At 32.9% G+C, this 20,859-nt stretch overlaps 2 protein-coding genes and 1 pseudogene across 3 annotated transcripts; 2 read left to right on the forward strand and 1 right to left on the reverse strand.

Annotated features, from left to right (window-relative positions):
* The first annotated feature begins 541 nt into the window (after positions 1-541).
* LOC114415217 lies at positions 542-6,246 on the forward strand (annotated as a pseudogene).
* Positions 6,247-7,226: 980 nt separating this feature from the next.
* Positions 7,227-12,674, reverse strand: LOC114415214 (protein odr-4 homolog). Of its 2 annotated transcripts, none has more exons than XM_028379806.1 (10): positions 12,528-12,674; positions 12,141-12,449; positions 11,972-12,060; positions 11,410-11,538; positions 11,195-11,315; positions 10,311-10,395; positions 10,079-10,188; positions 9,685-9,836; positions 8,733-8,829; positions 7,227-7,713 (listed from the first exon to the last, which is right to left on the reverse strand). In XM_028379806.1, exons 1-10 carry the CDS (start codon positions 12,606-12,608, stop codon positions 7,420-7,422), a joined length of 1,467 nt encoding a protein of 488 aa, XP_028235607.1. In that variant the 5' UTR covers positions 12,609-12,674; the 3' UTR covers positions 7,227-7,419. The 2 variants fall into 2 exon arrangements, with proteins under 2 accessions (XP_028235607.1, XP_028235608.1); XM_028379807.1 differs by lacking the exon at positions 7,227-7,713 and adding an exon at positions 8,105-8,341.
* Positions 12,675-14,928: 2,254 nt separating this feature from the next.
* Positions 14,929-20,742, forward strand: LOC114415216 (CBL-interacting serine/threonine-protein kinase 8-like). Its single transcript, XM_028379808.1, has 14 exons — positions 14,929-15,571; positions 15,675-15,737; positions 16,129-16,200; positions 16,308-16,415; positions 16,495-16,569; positions 16,665-16,718; positions 16,843-16,968; positions 17,419-17,508; positions 18,576-18,698; positions 19,445-19,564; positions 19,825-19,941; positions 20,146-20,202; positions 20,287-20,361; positions 20,444-20,742. The coding sequence occupies exons 1-14, from the start codon at positions 15,413-15,415 to the stop codon at positions 20,543-20,545; spliced, it is 1,341 nt and encodes a 446-aa protein (XP_028235609.1). The 5' UTR covers positions 14,929-15,412; the 3' UTR covers positions 20,546-20,742.
* The last annotated feature ends 117 nt before the right edge of the window (positions 20,743-20,859 follow it).

Consider the following 20,859-nt stretch of genomic DNA (forward strand, 5'->3'; position numbering starts at 1 on the left):
AAAAAAAAACAGAGCAAATTATGTAAAGCACATAAACTTTCTATTTACACAATAAACACACAAGTTTAGATTTTTTTTTTATCTTTATGGCAGGCGCGCGCTTTACCGTTTCAATCCGTTAATTTTTTTTTTAACGGTATGTGTTTTTTTAATCCATCCATTATTTTTTTTTTGAAAAATTTAAAATCATGACTTCTTTTTTTTATTTTTTATTTTTTTACTATCAAGTCAACTTTAGTTATAATATATCTCACAGACCAAAAACAATGTTTCTTCCAAAATTCACGTGTTCAAAAATTATAAATTAATATTACAATTAAAAGCCGGCCATTAATTAAGATAATTGTTGGTCTAATCATGTTTTTCATTCTTTGTCTTTGCTGAAAAGGTGGGAAACAAAAGGTAAAAACTAAAAAATGTGTGTGAGGAGTGATGTCATCCGGCACCGCATAGCCCATAGGTAGCGTCGTAGGGAGCGTTAGAATAATTATTAAAATCGTTTTTCTTTAAGCTCGTCGCAACTCTTCTCACTGCCACAATATATTTATTTATTTCTTTCTCTTATTACGCCAACGCCATGCTTATTACTCGTGACCCTTTTTATTAAATTCCACTTTTGTCCCCGCTCTCATTTCCGATTCAGAACATCGTTGCGCATCTCCACGTTCTCCTCGCTCTGTTTGCTTCTCTTCTCGCGCGGGTACTCCTCTCTTTCCGCTATTCTATTTTTTCATGCCTTTCACTTCTGAATTTTCGAGTATTCAATTTACTGAACAGCTTTTCGTTTCTGATTACTTAGAATTAACGTATCAGTTTCTACGTTCTTGAGTAACGATCGACGAACATTCAAATATTCTTCAAATTTTATTTGTGTTTCTCTTTTTTTTTTTTTTATGACCAATAATAATAAATTAAATTTTGTACTTGTCTTTGGGAGAGATTATGGTATGTTCCATGAAGCTTGGAGCATAATCTTTGAGAATGTAGAACCTTTCTGTGACTTTATGCAATCTTTTTAGGTACAAATACTTATAAGCAAACTTGTCTGTTTATGAAGCTATTCTTGTCTTGTTCAGGATTGGAAGCTTTGCAATTCTTTCCTTTTAAGCTGATAAACTGATATTATTTGTTTCTGTAATTAGTCTTTCTTGATTTTCCGCAGCACCAAAAGACAGGACCGGTTCAGTGATAACTGATAACTGATAACTTAATTAGTTACATTTTCTCATTGGTTTTTCTTTAATGTCACGCAGACATGGATACTGCTGCAGGTCAAAGTCCTCACCCATTGCACCGTTGCAAGACTCTTCACCTGGTTTGTGGCAACTTTATACTTCAAGCAGATTTTTGTTAGTCTCCTTACCGCGTGAAAGTTATATTTTTCTCATGTAATAAATTTATTTTCATTGCGTGTGAAATGAAATCCCAAAGTTTAAGTGGAGATATGTTACGGTGACTAATATTACCTACTGTTTTCTTTCTGATTGTAATTATAAGATAAAATTTTAAAATATATTGTGACGTTCAAGAACAAGAAAAGTAGGAAGTGTTTGAAATTTAGTTCATGTAAACCAAATTTCATTAACTATATACTCCCTGTAACTAATTATAGGACTTTTTTTAGAAATTTATTTGTCTCTTATTATAAGACCCTTTTTTAATTTCTAGATGCATAAATTATATTTTTTTCCTAGGTATCCTTACTTAATTATTCTCTCCTCTTACATTAATCAGAAACAATTAAGTAGATAGAGAGATAAGAAAATGGTAATTTTGAAATGATAGTATAAATAATTGGCATATTTAATGTAATTAACTAAATTAACAATTTTTCTTAAGAGGCGTGAATTAGTTGATAGGGTCTTATAAGGAAGGAAGGACTATGTTAAGCGTGAAATAGATCATTAGATAAACACGGGTTTCTTGCTGGTGTGTTGTGTTCTGGCTCTGAGAATATAATTTATTTACGTTCATCTGTATTAAGGTTATCCTGTCTTATATACAGGTAAGACATGCCCAAGGATTTCACAATGTAGAAGGTGAGAAGAACTTTGAAGCATACAAGTCTTATGATCTTTTTGATGCAAACCTGACCCCTCTCGGCTGGAATCAGGTATTTGCTAATCAAAATGATCTATGTCATTTAATTAGGACAGATATTGGGTTATGCGGAATCTTGAGGTGTTTACAAAGAAGAAGAAAGTTTCAGATTTTCTGTAGAGATTGATATTGGTGTTGACTTATATGCTTTAGCATTGTTATAATTTGTTTCTCATCAGAGAAACATGTGTTAGTTATCATCACATTCTAGTTAGTTTTTTCCCTCTTTCTTCCTCAGCAATATATTTTTTTTTAACTTCATGGTGGAATATTTGTGGCTCTATGACAGGTTGATAATCTGAGAGAGCATGTTAAGGCCAGTGGTCTTTCCAAAAAAATTGAACTAGTTATTGTTTCCCCCTTGTTAAGGTATAACTTCATTGTAATCTACTAATTTAGAATTCTCCCTAAGACTTTTACTAGTATCATTTTGTCAAGATTTGTTACTCCTTTTACTGTTTTCTGTTAAGATTGTTTCTGACCAAGGCCTTACAGATTTATTGAAATTTGAAATATTACCGCATAGGTTGATAGAAATACTTATAGATGATGTGAGTAGAAAAGACATGATGATGTGAGCGTGCATGAGAACTCCTTTAAAAATTAGTCTATATCTCTAGTTACTTCAAGTTACTAAGATTTAGACTCGGATAACCATATATATAAAACTAGAAGATGCAGATGCTTATGCTTTTTTGAAACTACAATGTTTTATTGATTGTCCAAGGATGATGCAACTGTCAAGTTTCTACCCAAACATATTTTATGACTCGACCAAAATCCTACAAAGCATAAATGTATTCAGAGAATGTCCCATGTCCACATTACCTTTCGAATTATATAGTGTCCGTTAATCTATTTTATGTATATATATGTGTATATCTATCAGTTTGTTAGATGTCTAACATCTCATTATTTTAATGCCTTTCAAATATTATTTTAGTTTCAAATATGAGGGCTGCTTTTCAATAAATGGTTTCTAATTTCTTTTTTATTCTGAAAAAGCCAGAAATACTGGAAACATTTGTGAGCAGGTTTTTCTAGTTTTATATTTAATATGTGGGTTATTTGTGATAAATATTGATCTCGATTTGGAGTTTGTCCTTTTATTTTCCAATAGAAATTATTTAAATGTATTTTTGTGGAGTTGAACTGTTATTTGCACTAAATAACGTATTATTAAACAAACAAGATTCTTTGTTTAGTTTCAGGGATAGGTGGTTATGATATGTTCAAATTACTAATTATTGCATTTCAGGACTATGCAAACAGCAGTTGGAGTATTTGGTGGGGAAGCATATACTGATGGGATTAATGTACCTCCCCTAATGAATGACAATGTGGGAGATAGTCGTCGCCCTGCAATTTCCAGTCTAAATGTCCCACCATTTATAGCAGTAGAGCTTTGCCGAGAACATTTGGTATGCAATGCAATGGTGATGAAGTTTTATAGCTTTGAAGTTTGGACGATTGAATCAATTAATTACTTTTCTGTTTGGAGTTTGACAGTACCAGTCAAAGGAGTGATTGATGTAATGGCAATCATTCCTTTGCTTTCTTTCTAGCATTCTGTTAGGAAATATACGCGAATTACTACTGAAATTACATGCTGGCAGTTTACGTTGCATTTGGAAGCTTGCTTCTGCTTATACAGGGAACGGATGTCAGGTCATGTTGCCCATTTTCTGTTTGTTTTCTTTATTGAATCAAATACAAACCATATGATATTCTTGAGGAGCCTTTGTATGGTCATACTTGCCAGTCCCAATTTTGGCCCATTTATTCTTGTTCTGCGATTCAATTTGCTTCAAATTCCCTTTGTTTAGTCTTTGACTAAGTCTTCCGAGTCTTGTTAAATAGTCTGAAGTTTGTTGATTCATTATAGGATGAGGACATGAGATGTGTGTTGGCTGTTGGCTCCTTCTAATTGATTTATTCATTTTTTTCCTCGCTGAATAATTGGTGCAGAGGTTGCTGGTTTTCAGCTTTTACATGGCGTGTGGTCTTGTAGCTACTAGCCAATGACTAGATTACATTAGGTTATGATAAGAAAGTTTCATGTTTGAACACAGTATTTTTTTTACCCCCTTTCTTGCTGTTTTTTATGCCGCTTGACATTTTTGGTAAATTTTTTATTGCGGGTAATTCAGGGGGTGTATCCTTGTGATAAGAGAAGAAACATCACTGACTACCGACATATGTTTCCAGCTATTGATTTTTCATTGGTAAGTGATCTCTTTTGACTAGCTCATGTATGGGCTAGCGTTACCATACATCAAGTTTGATTCAATGGGATTCATGCGTGTGTAAATTGTGTTTAGATAGAAAACGATGACGACATTTTGTGGAAACCTGACATTAGAGAGAAGAATGAAGAAGTTGCTGCCAGGGGACTGAAATTTTTGGAATGGTGAGTGTGATTAAATAATTTGTGTTTTATATCAACAGAGTATTGATTTTCAAGAATAATTCAACAATAAGAATCTTATTGAAGAAAAGTAGGGAGAGGCAGAGACAAAGAAGCTTGTTTATACTGAATTTAAATGTTCATATTATCAAGAATTGAGGTTTAAGCTATTTTTTTTATTGGCTGAATTATGTTGACATTTTGGCCATTTTGCACTTTACCATGATAATGTCAAGACATTCATTCAGACAATGCATGTGGTTGCCCAATTTGAGTTTTGTTTTCCTAGTGTGCTTTTGTTGCATGGCATCTGAAGCACATTCATGCATTATTTCGTAATGATTTATGGCTTTAGATTTTAAGAGGTTTATATATTGAGATTTACATCACAAGGAAGATATGGGTTCATAACCTTTCCTTATTGATCCAGGTTGTGGACACGGAAAGAAAAGGAGATAGCTGTCGTTACCCACAGTGGTTTTCTGTTTCATTCCTTAAGTGCTTTTGGAAATGATTGTCATCCAAACGTGAAGAATGAAATCTGCACACAGTAAGTATTCATCTGGAAGTATTGCCATGTCTTTTATATAAACAACACCATTCAGGTTTTTTGAGATACATGGAAGAAAGAACAAACAATAATGTTTTTTTTTTTTCAATTGTCTGATGATCACTGAAGGACCAATTTGGATCCTTTAAAATAGGAACTATAGGGGTTCAATTTTGATGCAATCGCGGTTTTCAAAAGTTTAAAATTGGTTAGACAATGTATGAGATGTCAAATTCATTAAATGAGATGACAACTCATTATTGGTTGATATTAGTGTAAAACTTTTTCTTTGTTGACACTACATTAAAATTAAAAAATTCCACATAAAAAGAAAAAGATCATGATTTCTTCTACTATATTTCAGGTCCTCCACATTTGCGTTTTTTATTCTGCATTTATTTTTGAAGTTTAATTCTCTGAATTATGGAGTTTATTTGGTAATAATCTCACTTTCCTTCTAAAAAAATTACATCAAAAATAAAAAGTGGAAGAGAAGAGGAATTCACTTGAGGTATATTCCTATTCAACCTAACCTAAATGTTTTAACCTTTAGGATTTATTTGGTGTTCCCCTTAAAATTGAAGGTGAAAAACAGTTTATACTAAAATTTGTATAAACAACCAATTTTAAGAGGATATATAACTTTTTAGCAAATAGTTCTTTGCAAGCCTTACTGGTATCCAACTTTCAAAAGTACTAATTAGTTCATTTTGGTTTCTTTGTTTATACAGCTTTGCTAACTGTGAGCTACGTTCAATGGTTATCATTGACAGAGGGTGAGCATTTTATTTGCAAAAAAACTTACACTTACATATCTACAGAAAATTCACCTATGAATATCATTTATTATTTTTGCAGTGTGATTGGTTCAGATGAGTCCTCTACCAACTATACTGGCAAAATTCCATATGGCCGGCCTTGACCTTCCTAGTGACGTTGCTGACCAGAAACATCCAGAGAATGGGCAGGCAAACTGATAGTTCCTTGCTGTCTTGGTGGAATTTTCTTCATTTTTATGATTCCTAATTACATTTATAGGTTTTCTCGATGCTAAAATCACAAGTCGATACAAAAATTTTAGGATGAAAAGATGGATACCAACAACGATTACTTGGTTTTAGCATTGATTAAATGGACATCAATTTTATGTGTGAGCTGTGGACGTTATGTTATGTTTTATTCACAGTTATTGACTTGTGATATAGGTATTAAATAAATTCTCTATAAACATCTGCAGGAGAAAAAAAATAAAAAAATAATTAAATAAACGATGGTAATAGAAAGATAGATGGTTTGTCATATCTAATCATGACGGTGTCTAGTTCTCCTCTACTTCATCATACAACGCACACCTTATTGTCTGAATGTTGTCATGATTGTATAAACAATCCAGAGTAGATAATCTTCTCCTAATGGCTAAAAAAAATGTCAGGGAATAGACTTGTACTATACTGTTTCATACCAATTTACAAGAGGATTGGTAGATCAAATTCAAATATCATCCCAAGAAAGCTTTATAGAGAACTTACCATCAGGAGCATTCAACCACATGGCGGCATCTCTCATTGCAATTTTGGACCTTCAATCACTAGGTATGTCACTAATAATTTTTCTATCATTTAGAGTTGGCTTGATTGGCTACTAGCTATAGTAATTCTTCGCAATAAGCTCTTACTTCATACCTTAATCCATGTATATCCTCTAACTCAGTTAACTCATTCTCAATCGAAACTCTAAACCAGTGCAACTATCTTTCCTCCATGGCAAAAAGAATCTGAAGTCTTTTTCTAATCTCAAAATAAACTTTTCTTCACTTTCCCTTGTAGATATTTTGAATGTTGGAGGCAAGTTGTAACTGATTGATTTCCTCTTCTTTGAAAAAAGAAAGGTAAATTGCAATATTTTTATACCCTCTAAATGTATAAAAGTTCAATTTTAGTCTCTCTAAATAAATAAAAATTCAATTTTAATCCCTCTACACATAAAAGTTTGTTTTTAATATGTATAATAAAATTCAAGGTCTCTATATATTGTAAGACTAAAAACAAAAATTGCCATATTTTAAAAAACTAAAAACATTTAATATTAATTAAAATGTATAACCAAATTAATTTAACATTATTAGAAAGTGTAAAATTTGTTTTTTTCTAACTTTAAAACGGATTCTTCTAAAAAAACCTTTGAAACGGATACTATATCTTTTAGTTGATTCCAGATGAAGAGCATCAAAGGCTAATGATATTGCTGTTCTTTTTTTTTTTTTTCTTTTTCATATCTGCCCTTGTATCATTTTGAAGTATAAAATGTTGTAAACTAAGCGAATGTGTGTCCCTGGAGGTGAGAAATTCCCAGTACAAAACCCTCAACCCTTGAGGGCGAATAGCAGAAAACCAACTAACACAGACAATAGAAGAATGAGACCGGCAGCGACAACATTAATGTGACCTGGCTTCACAGTTTTACTACTTGAACTCTCGCTTCCGCCATCACGTTTGCTCTTGTCTTCCATGAGGTGAATTTCTGAATAGGAGGGCACTGCCACATCCCAGAAAGATTTAGTTTTGAAAGATAACTCTTCTTTCTCTGGCTCCAAAATTTTAGAGACATCAGTTGGAGCTTTCATGGACAATAACTCCATGCAATGATCTTTTAAAACCTAAGAAATTAAAATCACAAGTCAGAGGAATAATAGTTTTTTTAAAAGGTTAAATTACTTATTTGGTCCTTATAGTTTCATAATTCTTACCTTTTTAGTCCCTATAGTTCACATTTTAATTCTCTTTTAGTCCCTGTAGTTTAAAAGTGTTCTTTTTAGTCCCTATAATTTACATTTTAATTCTAGTCTCAATAATTTGAAAATAAATAAGAATCATGAAACTATAGGGACTAAAAAGATCATTTTCAAAACTACAAGAATTAAAAAAGAATTTAAATATAAACTATAGGACTAAAAAAACCACTTTCAAACTATAAAAACTAAAAAAATAAGAATCATGAAATTATAGAGACCAAATGAGTAATTTAACCTTTTTAAAAATAGTAAGTACTAAGAAATAAAAATAAAAGTACAAGTTCATTGTAACAGTGACAAGCTAGTAGAGGCTACAACAAGAAAGCGGTTCTAGAACATGAAAACAACTGTTAATATAGATAAATTGGCCATGGTAAACAATGACACTATCATAAGTGTGCTGCCCTATTCCTCATTGCTTTTGGTTTTCACGAGTGTCCAACAACATCATCATCATATTACTTTGCTTTTAACAGAGGCCGGGGAGCCGCTTCTGCAATTAAGTTGACATTTGAGAATAAAAATCATGTTATGTAATTCATGCCCCTCTATTAATGTGCATACTTAAATGCATGCATGCTTTGTTTGCAAATCACCAGGTAATTCCAGAATTGATTAGGTAGTTGTTCAAAGGCTCTGGATAATATTATTTTGGACATTCCAAAATCAATAAACTATTGATCTCGTCAGGACGAGAATGTCCCTTTATGTATATGTGGAAGTATCAGTTCAAAACTCTTCAACAAAGAACCTATTTTCAGCAACAATACAGGTAATGCAAAATGACCCAACACAGTAGCAGTTGGTCTTCAAACCAAATCAGGCATGGAAATAAATTTAGCCACGGCAAGAAACAATATCTACTATTTCCCTATGGAACAAACCTCAACAGTTTCAAAAGGCTGCAAATAATCACACACATACACCACTGCTAACCATGGTGCAAAGACTCTTCTAGGAAATGGAAGACTGCATCCTTTTCTGTCAAAAAACAAATGATAGATTTAATTAATCAAACAAACCAAAGCATGGGAAGCCAAAATAACAAAATGTATCAATATAACTTATATAATTTATGTATTGACAATTTGACATGATTGTCACTTTTAGATTTTTATGGAGGCATAACTCTAGAATGCCAGTTTCAGATTATACACACATTAGGAGATGGATTCACTCTCTATGCATGTATGTATATGAGGTATATCTATGTAACCTTTAACAATCATTTTACAGGAAATGCTAATCGATGATCCATTTGAGTGGCAATGTGGCATTAAGTCCCTTGGGAGAGTGCTTGGTCCCAGGTTCAAATCCCAGCTAGACCACTTTGCCATTGCTCAATCTACCCTCTCTCTCTCTCCACACTAGGCCGTGGACCTCTTTGTAACCAAAAAAGAAAAGAAAACAATAGGCCGCATACTGTAACATTACAAACTAGCAATGAAATCAACTGAACCTTGACATCAGGGTTACAAAAATGACAAAAACCAAGGAAATCATTGTAAAATAACAACCTGCCTAAATTGTTAATCAGATCTCCCTGTGAACTGCAGGAACTAAAGCTGCATATATCTACCCTCCCCAAAGGCGGAAGCTTCATGCATGGGATCACCACTTTAGCTGCAGTTGTTTGAAACAACCCAACGGTAGGTGATAGATCCCACAGCTTCATTGCACAAACTTAAAGAGAGAATTCCAATGAGTAAGAATTCAGGTAATATGTATATAAAATGCAATAACCTAGTTTCATTTCGATGGCCTTACATTAAGAACAAGCATAAGCGAAAGTGAAGTATATCAATGAGTAATATACCATTATTACAAGTTACCAACCTCAATAAGTGCAACACTAGTTGGGGAACAGGCGTTTCAGCTGATAATTCATCGCTTACTTGGCTTCCAACATCATGATTGTTACCAGAGTCAGCATCTACCTCATCACAGATTATATCCAATCTACTTTGCAGACTCGTAATTATATCTCCCTACACACAGAATTGTGATCCACAACAATATAAGACAAAATCAGGAAGAGGGGATTGTCAGTGAAGTTATCATTTGGTTCTATAATAAACTCATAAGTAGGGGCATCATCAAATAATCATATTTCAGAACAGATATTTCCAAACAAATGTCACTCTTAACTCTTAAGACAGCCCTTGAATAAAAGGACGAAAGTTTCATTGTAAAATCATGAATAGCATAAATATAGATAGTTATTACTCACCTTTATATCAGTGATGGCTTGGGAAATTGGCTCTTTTGAATTTAGATATGCAAACGAACATATCAAGCCACTAAATGAAAGAATACCAACAACATCTCCTTGGCTGCATGCTTTTCAAAAAAAAAAAAAAATCTGTTGGTGTTGGAAAATGAAGTTTTAAAACAAAAGGAAAATTAATAATAGCAATAATAACCAGAATATTTATACAAAATAAGGCTGTAGGCAAACATACCTTCAATAGAACTATCGTTCAGAAATGAAAGAAGCAATTCAACTTCATGCACACCATCTGATGAATATGACTCACTCTCAACAACCTAAATTTATAAAGAAATAAATTTTCTTACAAAATAATGATTACACGAAGGAATATCTTACAAATTGTAATAAAAAAATAGTTTAGGTAGAAATAAACCCAAACCATGGATAAAAGGAGTGACTCTTAATATTATACTATATCAGGGGAAATTAGATGCTCTTACCTAAAGCACAAGCCTGTGTAAAGTACTACAACTTTAAGGTGCAGCTTAACACAAATGTATGCTCTAGATAGCATGTTAAGTGGGCATAAATTTGGTAATGTGACCATTTTTAGATAATATGACACTTTTGTACATCTCTACACAATTACCAAACAGCATAGAACTACACACTTAAGCAGTAAGCAACATGAAATTCATATTAAATATGTTTTATAGATCATATCCAGTTGCCTGCACTTGAAAACTAGGGTAATCAATAGGCTACAAGGTATTCTCTAATAGACAGAAATTCCAAGTTTCAGTATTCATCAAGGAATTTTTAAGAGACCAATGTCCAAAATGTTACACTAATTCAATGTCCAATTCAAGCAAACTCTGATGACAAAACTATCTTGGGCAATGTAATATTCTGGGCAGAAAACCACTGTATCACAATGAAAACAATATCGTCGGAAGTAAACACAGTACAACCAGGGAATTAACAATTCAGCTACTTAAAAAAACTGAATTTTTCTATAATTGGGGGAACCAAATTGCTTCTTCCTTCTGACTAAAGTTTACTAAAAGATAAAACAGCAACTAGAAACTAGGAAGTAAAAAGCCAAAAATAAAAAGCAGGGAGTAGAGCAATTACCAATTTACCATCAATCAAGGCCTTTGCACCTGCAAGCTCTTTGGCATGAATAGATATTGCATGACGAAGAACATCACTCAACGTCTGGAACTTTGAGGCACTGTCGCGTAATATGGGCAACCTTGCAAGACATAACACCGTATCCAAAACGAAAATTACCAACAGCTTCAGTCTTTCATTCATCAACTAATATGACAAATTAGGGAGAATGTTACCTCAGGTTAAAGTTGTGCATGCACTTGAACGTTTGAAGGGAAGTTAAGACCTTCCCCATCTTAAAATCACAAGGCCGCAAACTACTTGATGTAATATTCGAAGACAGTGAGCAGTTTCTACAATTCCACCTACACTAATAGCAATATCATGAGTATCACATTACATAAAAATAGAGTTAATTTCAATGCATTCGATTTATGATTGGATTTACACTGCCAAATGCATGCATTATTTAGTCCATAAAAAAACACAAAAGCCATGTTCCCAAGGCATTTCAGCGGTAAACAAACATTTTTTTAGTAACTTTTAGCATTTTTTGATGCTACTTGAAATAGTGTTTTCTTTAAAATGCTAGGCTTTTAGTCTTTTATATTTTTTTTCCATTTTTATCATTAATATATTTATCAAATTTCCTAATTACCCTTTTTAAATAAATCATTATTTTATTGTTTTTATGTCATTTTACATTTTACACAACTATTTCAATGGCTAATTTTACACAGCTATACTTAGTTAGTTTTGTGTGAACATAAGCCAAAATCAAAAAATTAATAGGGTTACCTCCTCGGGCTATAAGAAATGTGAAGAAGCAGTCTCTCATCCCAGTTACCGTCCAAACCCGGCGCTGCGTCAGCAACACCCTTCACGGTCTGCAACACAACACAACACAAACATAGTTAATCACGAAGTTGAATATGAGGAAGTGAGTAGTAAGCAATTGTTGACACACCTGGCAAAGCATTATGGTTGAATTCTTGAACGCGGCGTCGCTAACCCAAACGTATAGGCCAACGACCTTGATGCCGCCGACGAGCATTCTAGAAACCTGGCGGACATGTTCGGCGACCCAGTCCTTGTCGATGAAAAGGGAAGAGGAATCAGCGAGCTCGGATTTGGATTTAGATTTGGGGCCCTTCTTCTTGTCGGGCTCGGTGAGGGAGCAGGCGGGCTCGCCGGAGTCGTTGTGTGGGGTGGGAATGAGATCGAAGAGGAAGGCCCGGCCCAAAGCGGAGCTGAACTTTCCGATTAAAAGACCCACCTGCAAGTGGAATGGAATTGGGAGTGTTAGTTAATCAGTTATTTGAGAGAGAGAGATGACAATGGAATGAGTGAGTGCCTCGGATGGAACTGCGGATTGGCTGAGACGATCCTCCGCCAATTTGAGTCGCGTTTCTTCTCCGACTACGGCTTTCGCCATGACTGATCACTCAATTGCTACCCTCTCACTCACTAGTCAACACAAATTGGAAACCAAATTAATATTGGGAACGAATTTGTTGTGCCACATTCAAAAAGAAGAATGACTAATTATCTTTGATATTAACACACTTAAATATATTAACAAAAATTATTAATTATCATTGAAAAGTTAATTGAAAGATTATAATTTATTATTTCTCTATTCTTATATATAAGGAAAAGCTACCTTAATTACATTTCATAAGTTATTTGAAAGTTTATAAGTTATTATTTTTCTTCTTTTTATAAAATCGAGTTACTTAATTCATTAAAATTTAAAACAAATTATTTTTGTTGATAGTTATAATTTTTCTTAAATTTATAAGCTCTTACAAAATCATCTTTGTTATTAATATTTTTTTCTAATTATTTGTCAATATATCATCTCTTTTTATTAATGATGATTATTTATAATTTTAAAAAATTAATATAAGAAACATTATAAATTAAGTCTTATTAAAAAAAATCATTTCAAACATAGGTCTTATAAACATGAACACAGGAAGTATGAATTAGGAGCTAAAAAACTAACAACTTATAAATTATTTGATTTAATTGAAATTATATGATAAGACTAATTCATAAATTAACTCACGTAAAATGTTATGCTTAAAAAAAATTTATAGATGACTTTTCTTAAACATTTTTTTATTTGTACATGAAAAACTTGAATGTATGTATATCTCATATCTATTATTATAAAACATGATACAAATCACATGTTTTAGATAATTGGTATGATTTACTTTTTTTTTAGAGGTTTTGTTGCTATACAATGGAGTGAGTATATATATTTTTTATCAACTTTGGTTCGGTAACAAATATGTTAACTATAAGATCAAAGTAAATAGTTTGACATAAAAAAACTAATAAGATTTTTTTTATTTAACCACTAGAGTCGACCTAGTGGTGAAGATTTAAAGTAGTATACATGGAGTTCTAAGTTTAAATCTCAGTGTATCATTGTAAAAAAAATAATCTGATTTTTTATTTTTTTCATCTTTAAAGATTTTTTTTCAAATTATTTCCTAATAAAATTGGATATTTACAAAGGAGAATTTTCACTTTTATGAATTGAATTGATAAAATAAAAATTATGCAAGAAAATAAATTAGATCATAAAATTTTAAGAAAAAACATATAATAATTCAATAAATAATTGTACAGTTGATATTGTTTAAAGAATTTCTAACATTAAGGAGCATGCAGTGTTAGAAAAGTTAAGATTATAAAAAGAAGTTGGAGTTGATTGTAGTTTGTATTGTATGCCTATAAAAACATAAAATTAGATAAAAGAGTTTTTCCAAATAATGAACAAAAAAAGATAAGATAATTTTTAAACTAAATAAAAGAGTAAAATGAAATTTCAATTAAAATAAATAAGGATAAAATTGAAAAAAAAAGTTAAAAACTTATTTTTCATAAACTATTTCGAGTAACTATAAATAGCTTATTAAAGTAAGTTACTTGAAATAACTTATAAAAAATACATTATTAAAATAAATTTGTGTATCAAACAAACTTATAAGCTAGTCAAAGGAGCTTATAAGTTTCTTAGTTCCAAACATAGCCTTAGTCATTATCTTTCTTTCCACCAATAATATCATAATTTGTGTTGTTTTTTCATCTTAAGAAATGTTTTTTAATTTATTTTTTTAAAAATAATTTATGACAGTTTAAAACTATAAAAAAAAGTAAAAAAATTATTATAATTCTATATCCATGTTTTTCATTTTTCTTTAAAATTGCTAGAGTATGTCAAAAACAGCTATTGAACAATACAAGTAAAATATTTTGACAAATTAAAATTACTAGAAACTCATTTTAAAAAAAAAAATTGACCGTTAAAATTTGTCACAAATTGTGAAAGCATGAACACAATAAACAAAGATGGACAAAAAAATAATTTTTCAAAAAATTAAGAGAGTAAAAAAAATAATTATCCAAATTTAAAGAATAAAAAAACATTTAAGTCTTACTCCTCTTATATTTTGATTTTGGAATATATTTATTTGAAGAGGGATAGAATTCAAGATAATGAATAATAAGTAGGAGCAGTAACTCTCAAATGTTAGTAATTGAATTCTTTGCCAAATATAATTAAGATGATTGAATTTATGCAGCAGTAGTACATGATTTTCTCAAATTTAGGACTTGGTTGACCTCCAAAACAACTCACTCCAAGTTGCAATTCCTACTTGAGTGCGTGTGACGCCACTTGCAAGAAAGAATAAAATTGTGGGAACGAAGCCGAAAAACTAGGTTTAATGCTGCTAACAAACGAGGTGGGGGGCCAATCACCTACATCCGTGTCAGCGGAAACTGTTCCCTCATCAACCTACATTCGTCAATTCATTCATTTTCCCTCACCGCACCACACACAACTCCACCAAACCTTTTTCCCTTTCTTTCTTTCTTTACTCACTCACTCACTTAATTACCCAATCCACTTCCCTTTTTATTCTTTCTGGCCTTTTCTGACCAACCAATCAACCTCCCTCCCTTCCTTGCTGTCAAACTTTCTTTTTGTTTCTTTTCTGTTAATTTCAAAGAATGATGATGTTGTTGTTGTTCTCTTCCGTTTTCCTTTTTCTATTTCCCTGCCTAGAAGGAACTTCATTATAAACTAATCAATTAAAATTAAAACCCGGAAAAAGTGCATCGCTTGTGTGTGATGTTTTGAATCGTGACATGCTTTTGGGGTTGGAAGAGTGTGTGCAATGCAGAAACTGAGATTGGTGCTGTGAGAGGAAAAGAGAAACGATGGTGGTGAGGAAAGTGGGGAAGTACGAGATTGGGAGAACGATTGGGGAGGGAACCTTTGCCAAGGTGAAATTCGCTCAGAACACAGAAACTGGCGAGAGCGTGGCCATGAAGGTGCTCGATAGAAGCACCATCATCAAGCACAAGATGGTCGACCAGGTAGCAAGCACTCTTAATTAACTTTCCTAATAAACTCAATTTTCTTTCACTGTAACAAGTTTCGCGAATGGTGCGTTTCTAATTAACTTTTTCTATTATGCAGATCAAGAGGGAGATTTCGATCATGAAGCTAGTTAGGCACCCTTATGTTGTTCGCCTGCACGAGGCATGTGATAATTGCTTTCCATTTTCGTAATTGAGGGCCTGTTTGGCTTCTTTTCTAAGTTGTCATCCAATTTCGAAACGTGATTTCCAGTCAAGTATGGAATGCGCTGTTATGTTAAGTAGGAGTTTAGAAGTGTTTTCGGGAAGTACAAGCAAAACCAGAATTAGAGAGTTTCTTTTTTATTTTGATTCTTTGGACTTTTGGAGTGAGGGACAGTTCTGGAAATCATATTTTGATTTTTGAGAATCTTCCTTGATTAAATGAAAAAGGTTTTAAAAGAAGAGCCATGCCGACTCAATATTTGCTCTGATAAGTCATTATTAATGTTTCTCTTGTTAGCTATTGCCACTCACAAGCACTTCTTTCTATTGTAAAACGCTTTTTTCTTCAGGTTCTTGCAAGCCGTACTAAGATTTATATTATATTGGAGTTCATCACGGGTGGTGAATTGTTTGATAAAATTGTGAGTGGCTCAAGATGGAACCTTTTTTTGTAGCTTTTGCTGTGACTTTTATTAATCACCATGCAAGATATTGGAAATGTTTGATGGTGAATAATATGATTGTGCAGATACACCATGGCCGCCTTAGTGAAGCTGATTCTAGAAGATATTTCCAACAGCTTATTGACGGTGTAGATTATTGCCACAGTAAGGGAGTTTATCACAGAGATTTAAAGGTTTGCATTGAGTGAGATCTGAGAAGTTGGCTGTTGTCCTTATTGTGATTTCTTCTAATTTTCTTTTTGCCTTGTGCAGCCTGAAAATCTTTTACTCAATTCACTAGGAAATATAAAGATTTCCGATTTTGGTTTGAGTGCATTTCCTGAGCAGGTGAGCTTGTCACCAAATTAGCTTTTATATATGACTTCGACTCATGTAAGATATAATAATACCAAACTGCTTCAAACTTTTGAATATTCTGATAGGGGGTGAGTATCCTTCGGACAACTTGTGGGACTCCGAACTATGTGGCTCCTGAGGTAAATTACAAGCCTGGCTTGTTGTTTAGTTAAAATTTCGGTAATTCCGTTTATGTCAAATGTAAAATACTAACTATTCTTATACTGACATCTGCATTCTGCATTTTACTTTTGATGAGCTTAGGTACTCAGTCATAAGGGTTACAACGGTGCTGTGGCAGATGTTTGGTCCTGTGGGGTTATCCTCTTTGTCCTACTGGCTGGATATCTTCCTTTTGATGAGCTTGATCTAACCACCTTATATAGTAAGGCATGAATTTAAACATGTCAAACATATAGTTTACTGTAGAATATATTGTAATGCAAATCAAAATATTTATCTTGCATATGTTGAAATACATCAATTATTATTTATGAGCCATTTAACATGATAATAACTAATAAGTAGTAAACAACTTGCTATTATGGGGTCAATTTATCTATTAGCTTTATGTGGTGAAAGAGTAACAAAAGCAGCAAATTGACCCTGAATTCTGAGTGAGAATTGGAAATGAGATTTTTCACCGTTAGTCTCTTGCATCTCTTAATAGGTGCTGGCTGTGATTCTGACAAGCTACGAGTTCTTCTGATTAACACTCTTCAATTCTGTGTTCAAAGGCTCAAGAAATATTGCATTATCTAATGGTTGCCAGTCTAAAATGTTTTCATCAAAATAGAATTTAGGTTGTCGTTGATGCTGATGTTTTTTTCTTTCTTTCAGATTGAGAGAGCAGAGTTTTCATGCCCTTCTTGGTTTCCAGTGGGAGCAAAAATGTTGATACATAGAATTTTGGACCCAAATCCTGAAACTGTAAGTATTTGCATTGCACAACAAGAGTTGTGAAACACAGCCTTTCACTGCCAATTTCAAATTAATCTTCTATAGCCGCAGAAGTAGAAAATGAGTTGAGTCTTTGATGACACGTTATTTGTTGTGATGCAAAGGCATCTAAAAAAACTAAGAGTGTGATGCTATATAGTTCTCAAGCATGATTGTGAACTGTATGATATTTTCCCTTTAAAAGTGAATGGAGTTGGTAGAAAAAAATTGTTTGTACTGAAAGAACTTAATATTCAGTCGTGGCATGTTATGATCTGTTATTTTTCTCCATTTGGATATCAAAACAAAGTATTTTGAGTTTCTTTTGCTGGCAGTTGTTGATACACACCGCTAACTTCTTTATTTAGACTAATTTTAATATGTAAAATGGATGACCTACCGTAAAAGTTTGTATTTCATACAGAAATGGTTGGACAGTTTAGTACCCATAACATATCCCCTTCAGAAGGAGCCATTTAGGTTGGACATGCATAGCCCACTTTACTTTGTGCTGAAATTTAATTTAATTACGAAGAGTGGGAGTGGCAAATACCAACTTAAATGCTTAAGGTTTTATGAAGAGCTCGTGAACAATTTTAAATCTCTACCAAGATTAATAGATAAATTGAATATAATAATATAGCACTTTTATTGATGTGGAAAAACTAATCTTAATGAAACTTAAGGTTAAACTCAATGAATGATCCTTAATACTTGAGTTATTTATTAAAAAATGTTCACGATTGGGATTGCACCTATCCTAGTGTGCGACACATTTTTTTCCCTCTATTTCATCCTTCAAAACTTGAATTAAAGTTGTGTTTCATCCTATAGTTCATGATCAATATTTCTAGTACTGACACCGCATGTATGGATGAACATGCTTTATTCATATTTGAAGTTCAGGGATTTCTCTATTGGACCTTGTTTTTGTAATTTTGTTTGTGTAATGTACACATACCAGTTTACTAATGGATTTAAATCTTGCTTCTCAATCCTGATTCTTTCTGATAAGTCTCTTTCCCTTGTTGTTTGTTATTGTGCATGTACATTTTCAGCGTATAACAATTGAGCAGATAAGAAATGATGAATGGTTTCAGAGGAGTTATGTTCCTGTCAGTCTTCTTGAGTATGAAGATGTAAATCTTGATGATGTAAATGCTGCTTTTGACGATGCTGAGGTATGCTGTGTCTGAAATTTATTTTATTTATTTATTTATTTTTCCATTTAAGCTAATCTAACTTCATTTTCCAGTCTACCTATTCAATTTCATATTTTTAGAATGAATCTGACTTAGATTGGACAACACTGTTTTTTATGGGCTGTATTCTTTTTTTGGATTATTCATTCTAGCTTAGAATAGAATTATCTAATTAGAGTTTTGGTTATATTACATTTGTAACATTTTTTATGATTGTATGAGCTTGATATTTCCTTTATTTGGAGGGTATTTGAAACATGAGTGAGAAGAACACTCTAGGTTTGTTTATCAGGAGAGCAACTTGCCAGGAGAAGCACTTTTTGTTCCTGTTCTACATCAGAATCATATATAATGAGTACTGTCTGACTGTGTCTACCTCTCCACGATTCTGTTTAATAAAGAGGCATGCCTAAGAACCGTAAACAATAAGAATACTAGTAAAAGTTATTTTGAATTATCTTATTCCTGGAAAACCATTCCATTATTGGTATGGCATCATTGAACCTCTAGTGTACTGAAGAAAGCATCCAGGATTAAAAGTGGGATTTTCTGTTAAGGATGCTTAATGTGATGCAAATTGCAAATTGCAAATAGCACTGTTCTGCCATTTTTTACATTTGGTGCTTCTTCTCTTCAATTAAAGAGGCTGGCTTGTTCTTTCCCATTGCATTCGAACTGTAATTATCTTGTGTTTTGCTGACTTACTGATTATTTTGTTGCTGAAGGAACCAAGGGCTGATCAACAATGTGATAAGGAGGACATGGGTCCTCTAATGCTTAATGCATTTGACTTGATAATTTTGTCTCAAGGCTTAAATCTTGCAACAATCTTTGATCGTGGGCAGGTATTTAATTGTTACGTTGTGTTTGCCATGAGGCTTAGTAATCACATCTCTAAATGGTCAAATAACATGAACAACCCATGTACTATCCAGAAGGAACTTTACAGAACTATAGATGTAATCTTTTCCATATTACAGGGGTCCTGTGATGTAAAATATATCATCGCACCTCCTATTTTCTGTCATTTAAGGGTCTGAAACTCTTACATATTTTCCATATTCTGGGGTAAGATATCTGATCTGTCTGTCTAATATCGTTGCAGGACTCTGTGAAGTACCAAACCCGCTTTATCTCTCAAAAGCCAGCAAAAGTGGTTTTATCAAGTATGGAAGTTGTGGCACAATCAATGGGATTTAAGACGCATATTCGCAACTACAAGGTTGGTAGCCTAGTTGATAATGAATAGCTGATTGATTCCTCTGCTTTGGTTACTCTGGAGTCTGGAGTCTTTTGCATCATCATTTTGTCCATTTACATTCTCACACAATTTTCAAATCTTTAGCATCTGATGTCATTATTTACATGAAGATGAAACCTACCAAAGTTGGTCGTCATCTGAAGTGATATTTATATGAATTTTCAGATGAGGGTAGAGGGTATTTCAGCAAATAAAACATCCTATTTCTCTGTCATCCTGGAAGTAAGTTTCTACCCCTCTACTAGAATTTCAACAGCCCCTTAACATTTTGGCTAAATGAATAATTCTTGTTTTTCCTGCTCGAAGATTTTTGAAGTGGCTCCTACATTTTATATGGTAGACATTCAGAAAGCAGCTGGAGATACTGGTGAATACCTCAAGGTAAGTTTTTGAAACCTCAGTTTTGTCCTGGCTATTGCTTACACCTAATTTTTGACAAAAGATACACACCATAATGTTGCAGTTTTACAAGAACTTTTGTAGCAATCTTGAGGATATAATCTGGAAACCGCCTCATGAAGCAAGCAAATCAAGGATCTCCAAGACCAAAAGCAAGAGACGATAGTTTCATCATTCGTGATACCTTCTGTTTTGATTTTGAGTTTTGATTGAAAAGAAAAAAGAGAAAAAACAAAAAGTAATATGTAACACATACTTTTATTTTAAAGAGAGGGGTTGACATATAGACACACGGCCCAGAATATCGAGGTTAAATTATAAATACGGCCGGTTTGCCTAGGCTTTTTATTTTTTATTTTTTAACAGCAATACTGTTTTTTCTACTTTTAATTCTCCAAATACCACACTTGAAATTTGAAAGATTGTTTCCCAAAATTTACTAGTAATTTTTTAGGCACCAGGAAATCGATTTCTCCCATC

The sequence above is a fragment of the Glycine soja genome, chromosome 6 (genome assembly GCF_004193775.1).
Source record: "Glycine soja cultivar W05 chromosome 6, ASM419377v2, whole genome shotgun sequence".
Lineage (NCBI taxonomy): Eukaryota > Viridiplantae > Streptophyta > Magnoliopsida > Fabales > Fabaceae > Glycine > Glycine soja.

Coding starts and splice junctions, on each gene's coding strand:
- LOC114415214 (XM_028379806.1), bottom strand. CDS start 12,608: ATGGCGAAAGCCGTAGTCGGAGAAGAAACGCGACTCAAATTGGCGGAG. Junction 11,539..11,971: donor ATTTCTTATAGCCCGAGGAG/GTAACCCTATTA, acceptor CTATTAGTGTAG/GTGGAATTGTAGAAACTGCT. Junction 10,396..11,194: donor CCTTGATTGATGGTAAATTG/GTAATTGCTCTA, acceptor TTATAAATTTAG/GTTGTTGAGAGTGAGTCATA.
- LOC114415216 (XM_028379808.1), top strand. CDS start 15,413: ATGGTGGTGAGGAAAGTGGGGAAGTACGAGATTGGGAGAACGATTGGG. Junction 16,719..16,842: donor CGAACTATGTGGCTCCTGAG/GTAAATTACAAG, acceptor TGATGAGCTTAG/GTACTCAGTCATAAGGGTTA. Junction 17,509..18,575: donor TGGACCCAAATCCTGAAACT/GTAAGTATTTGC, acceptor GTACATTTTCAG/CGTATAACAATTGAGCAGAT.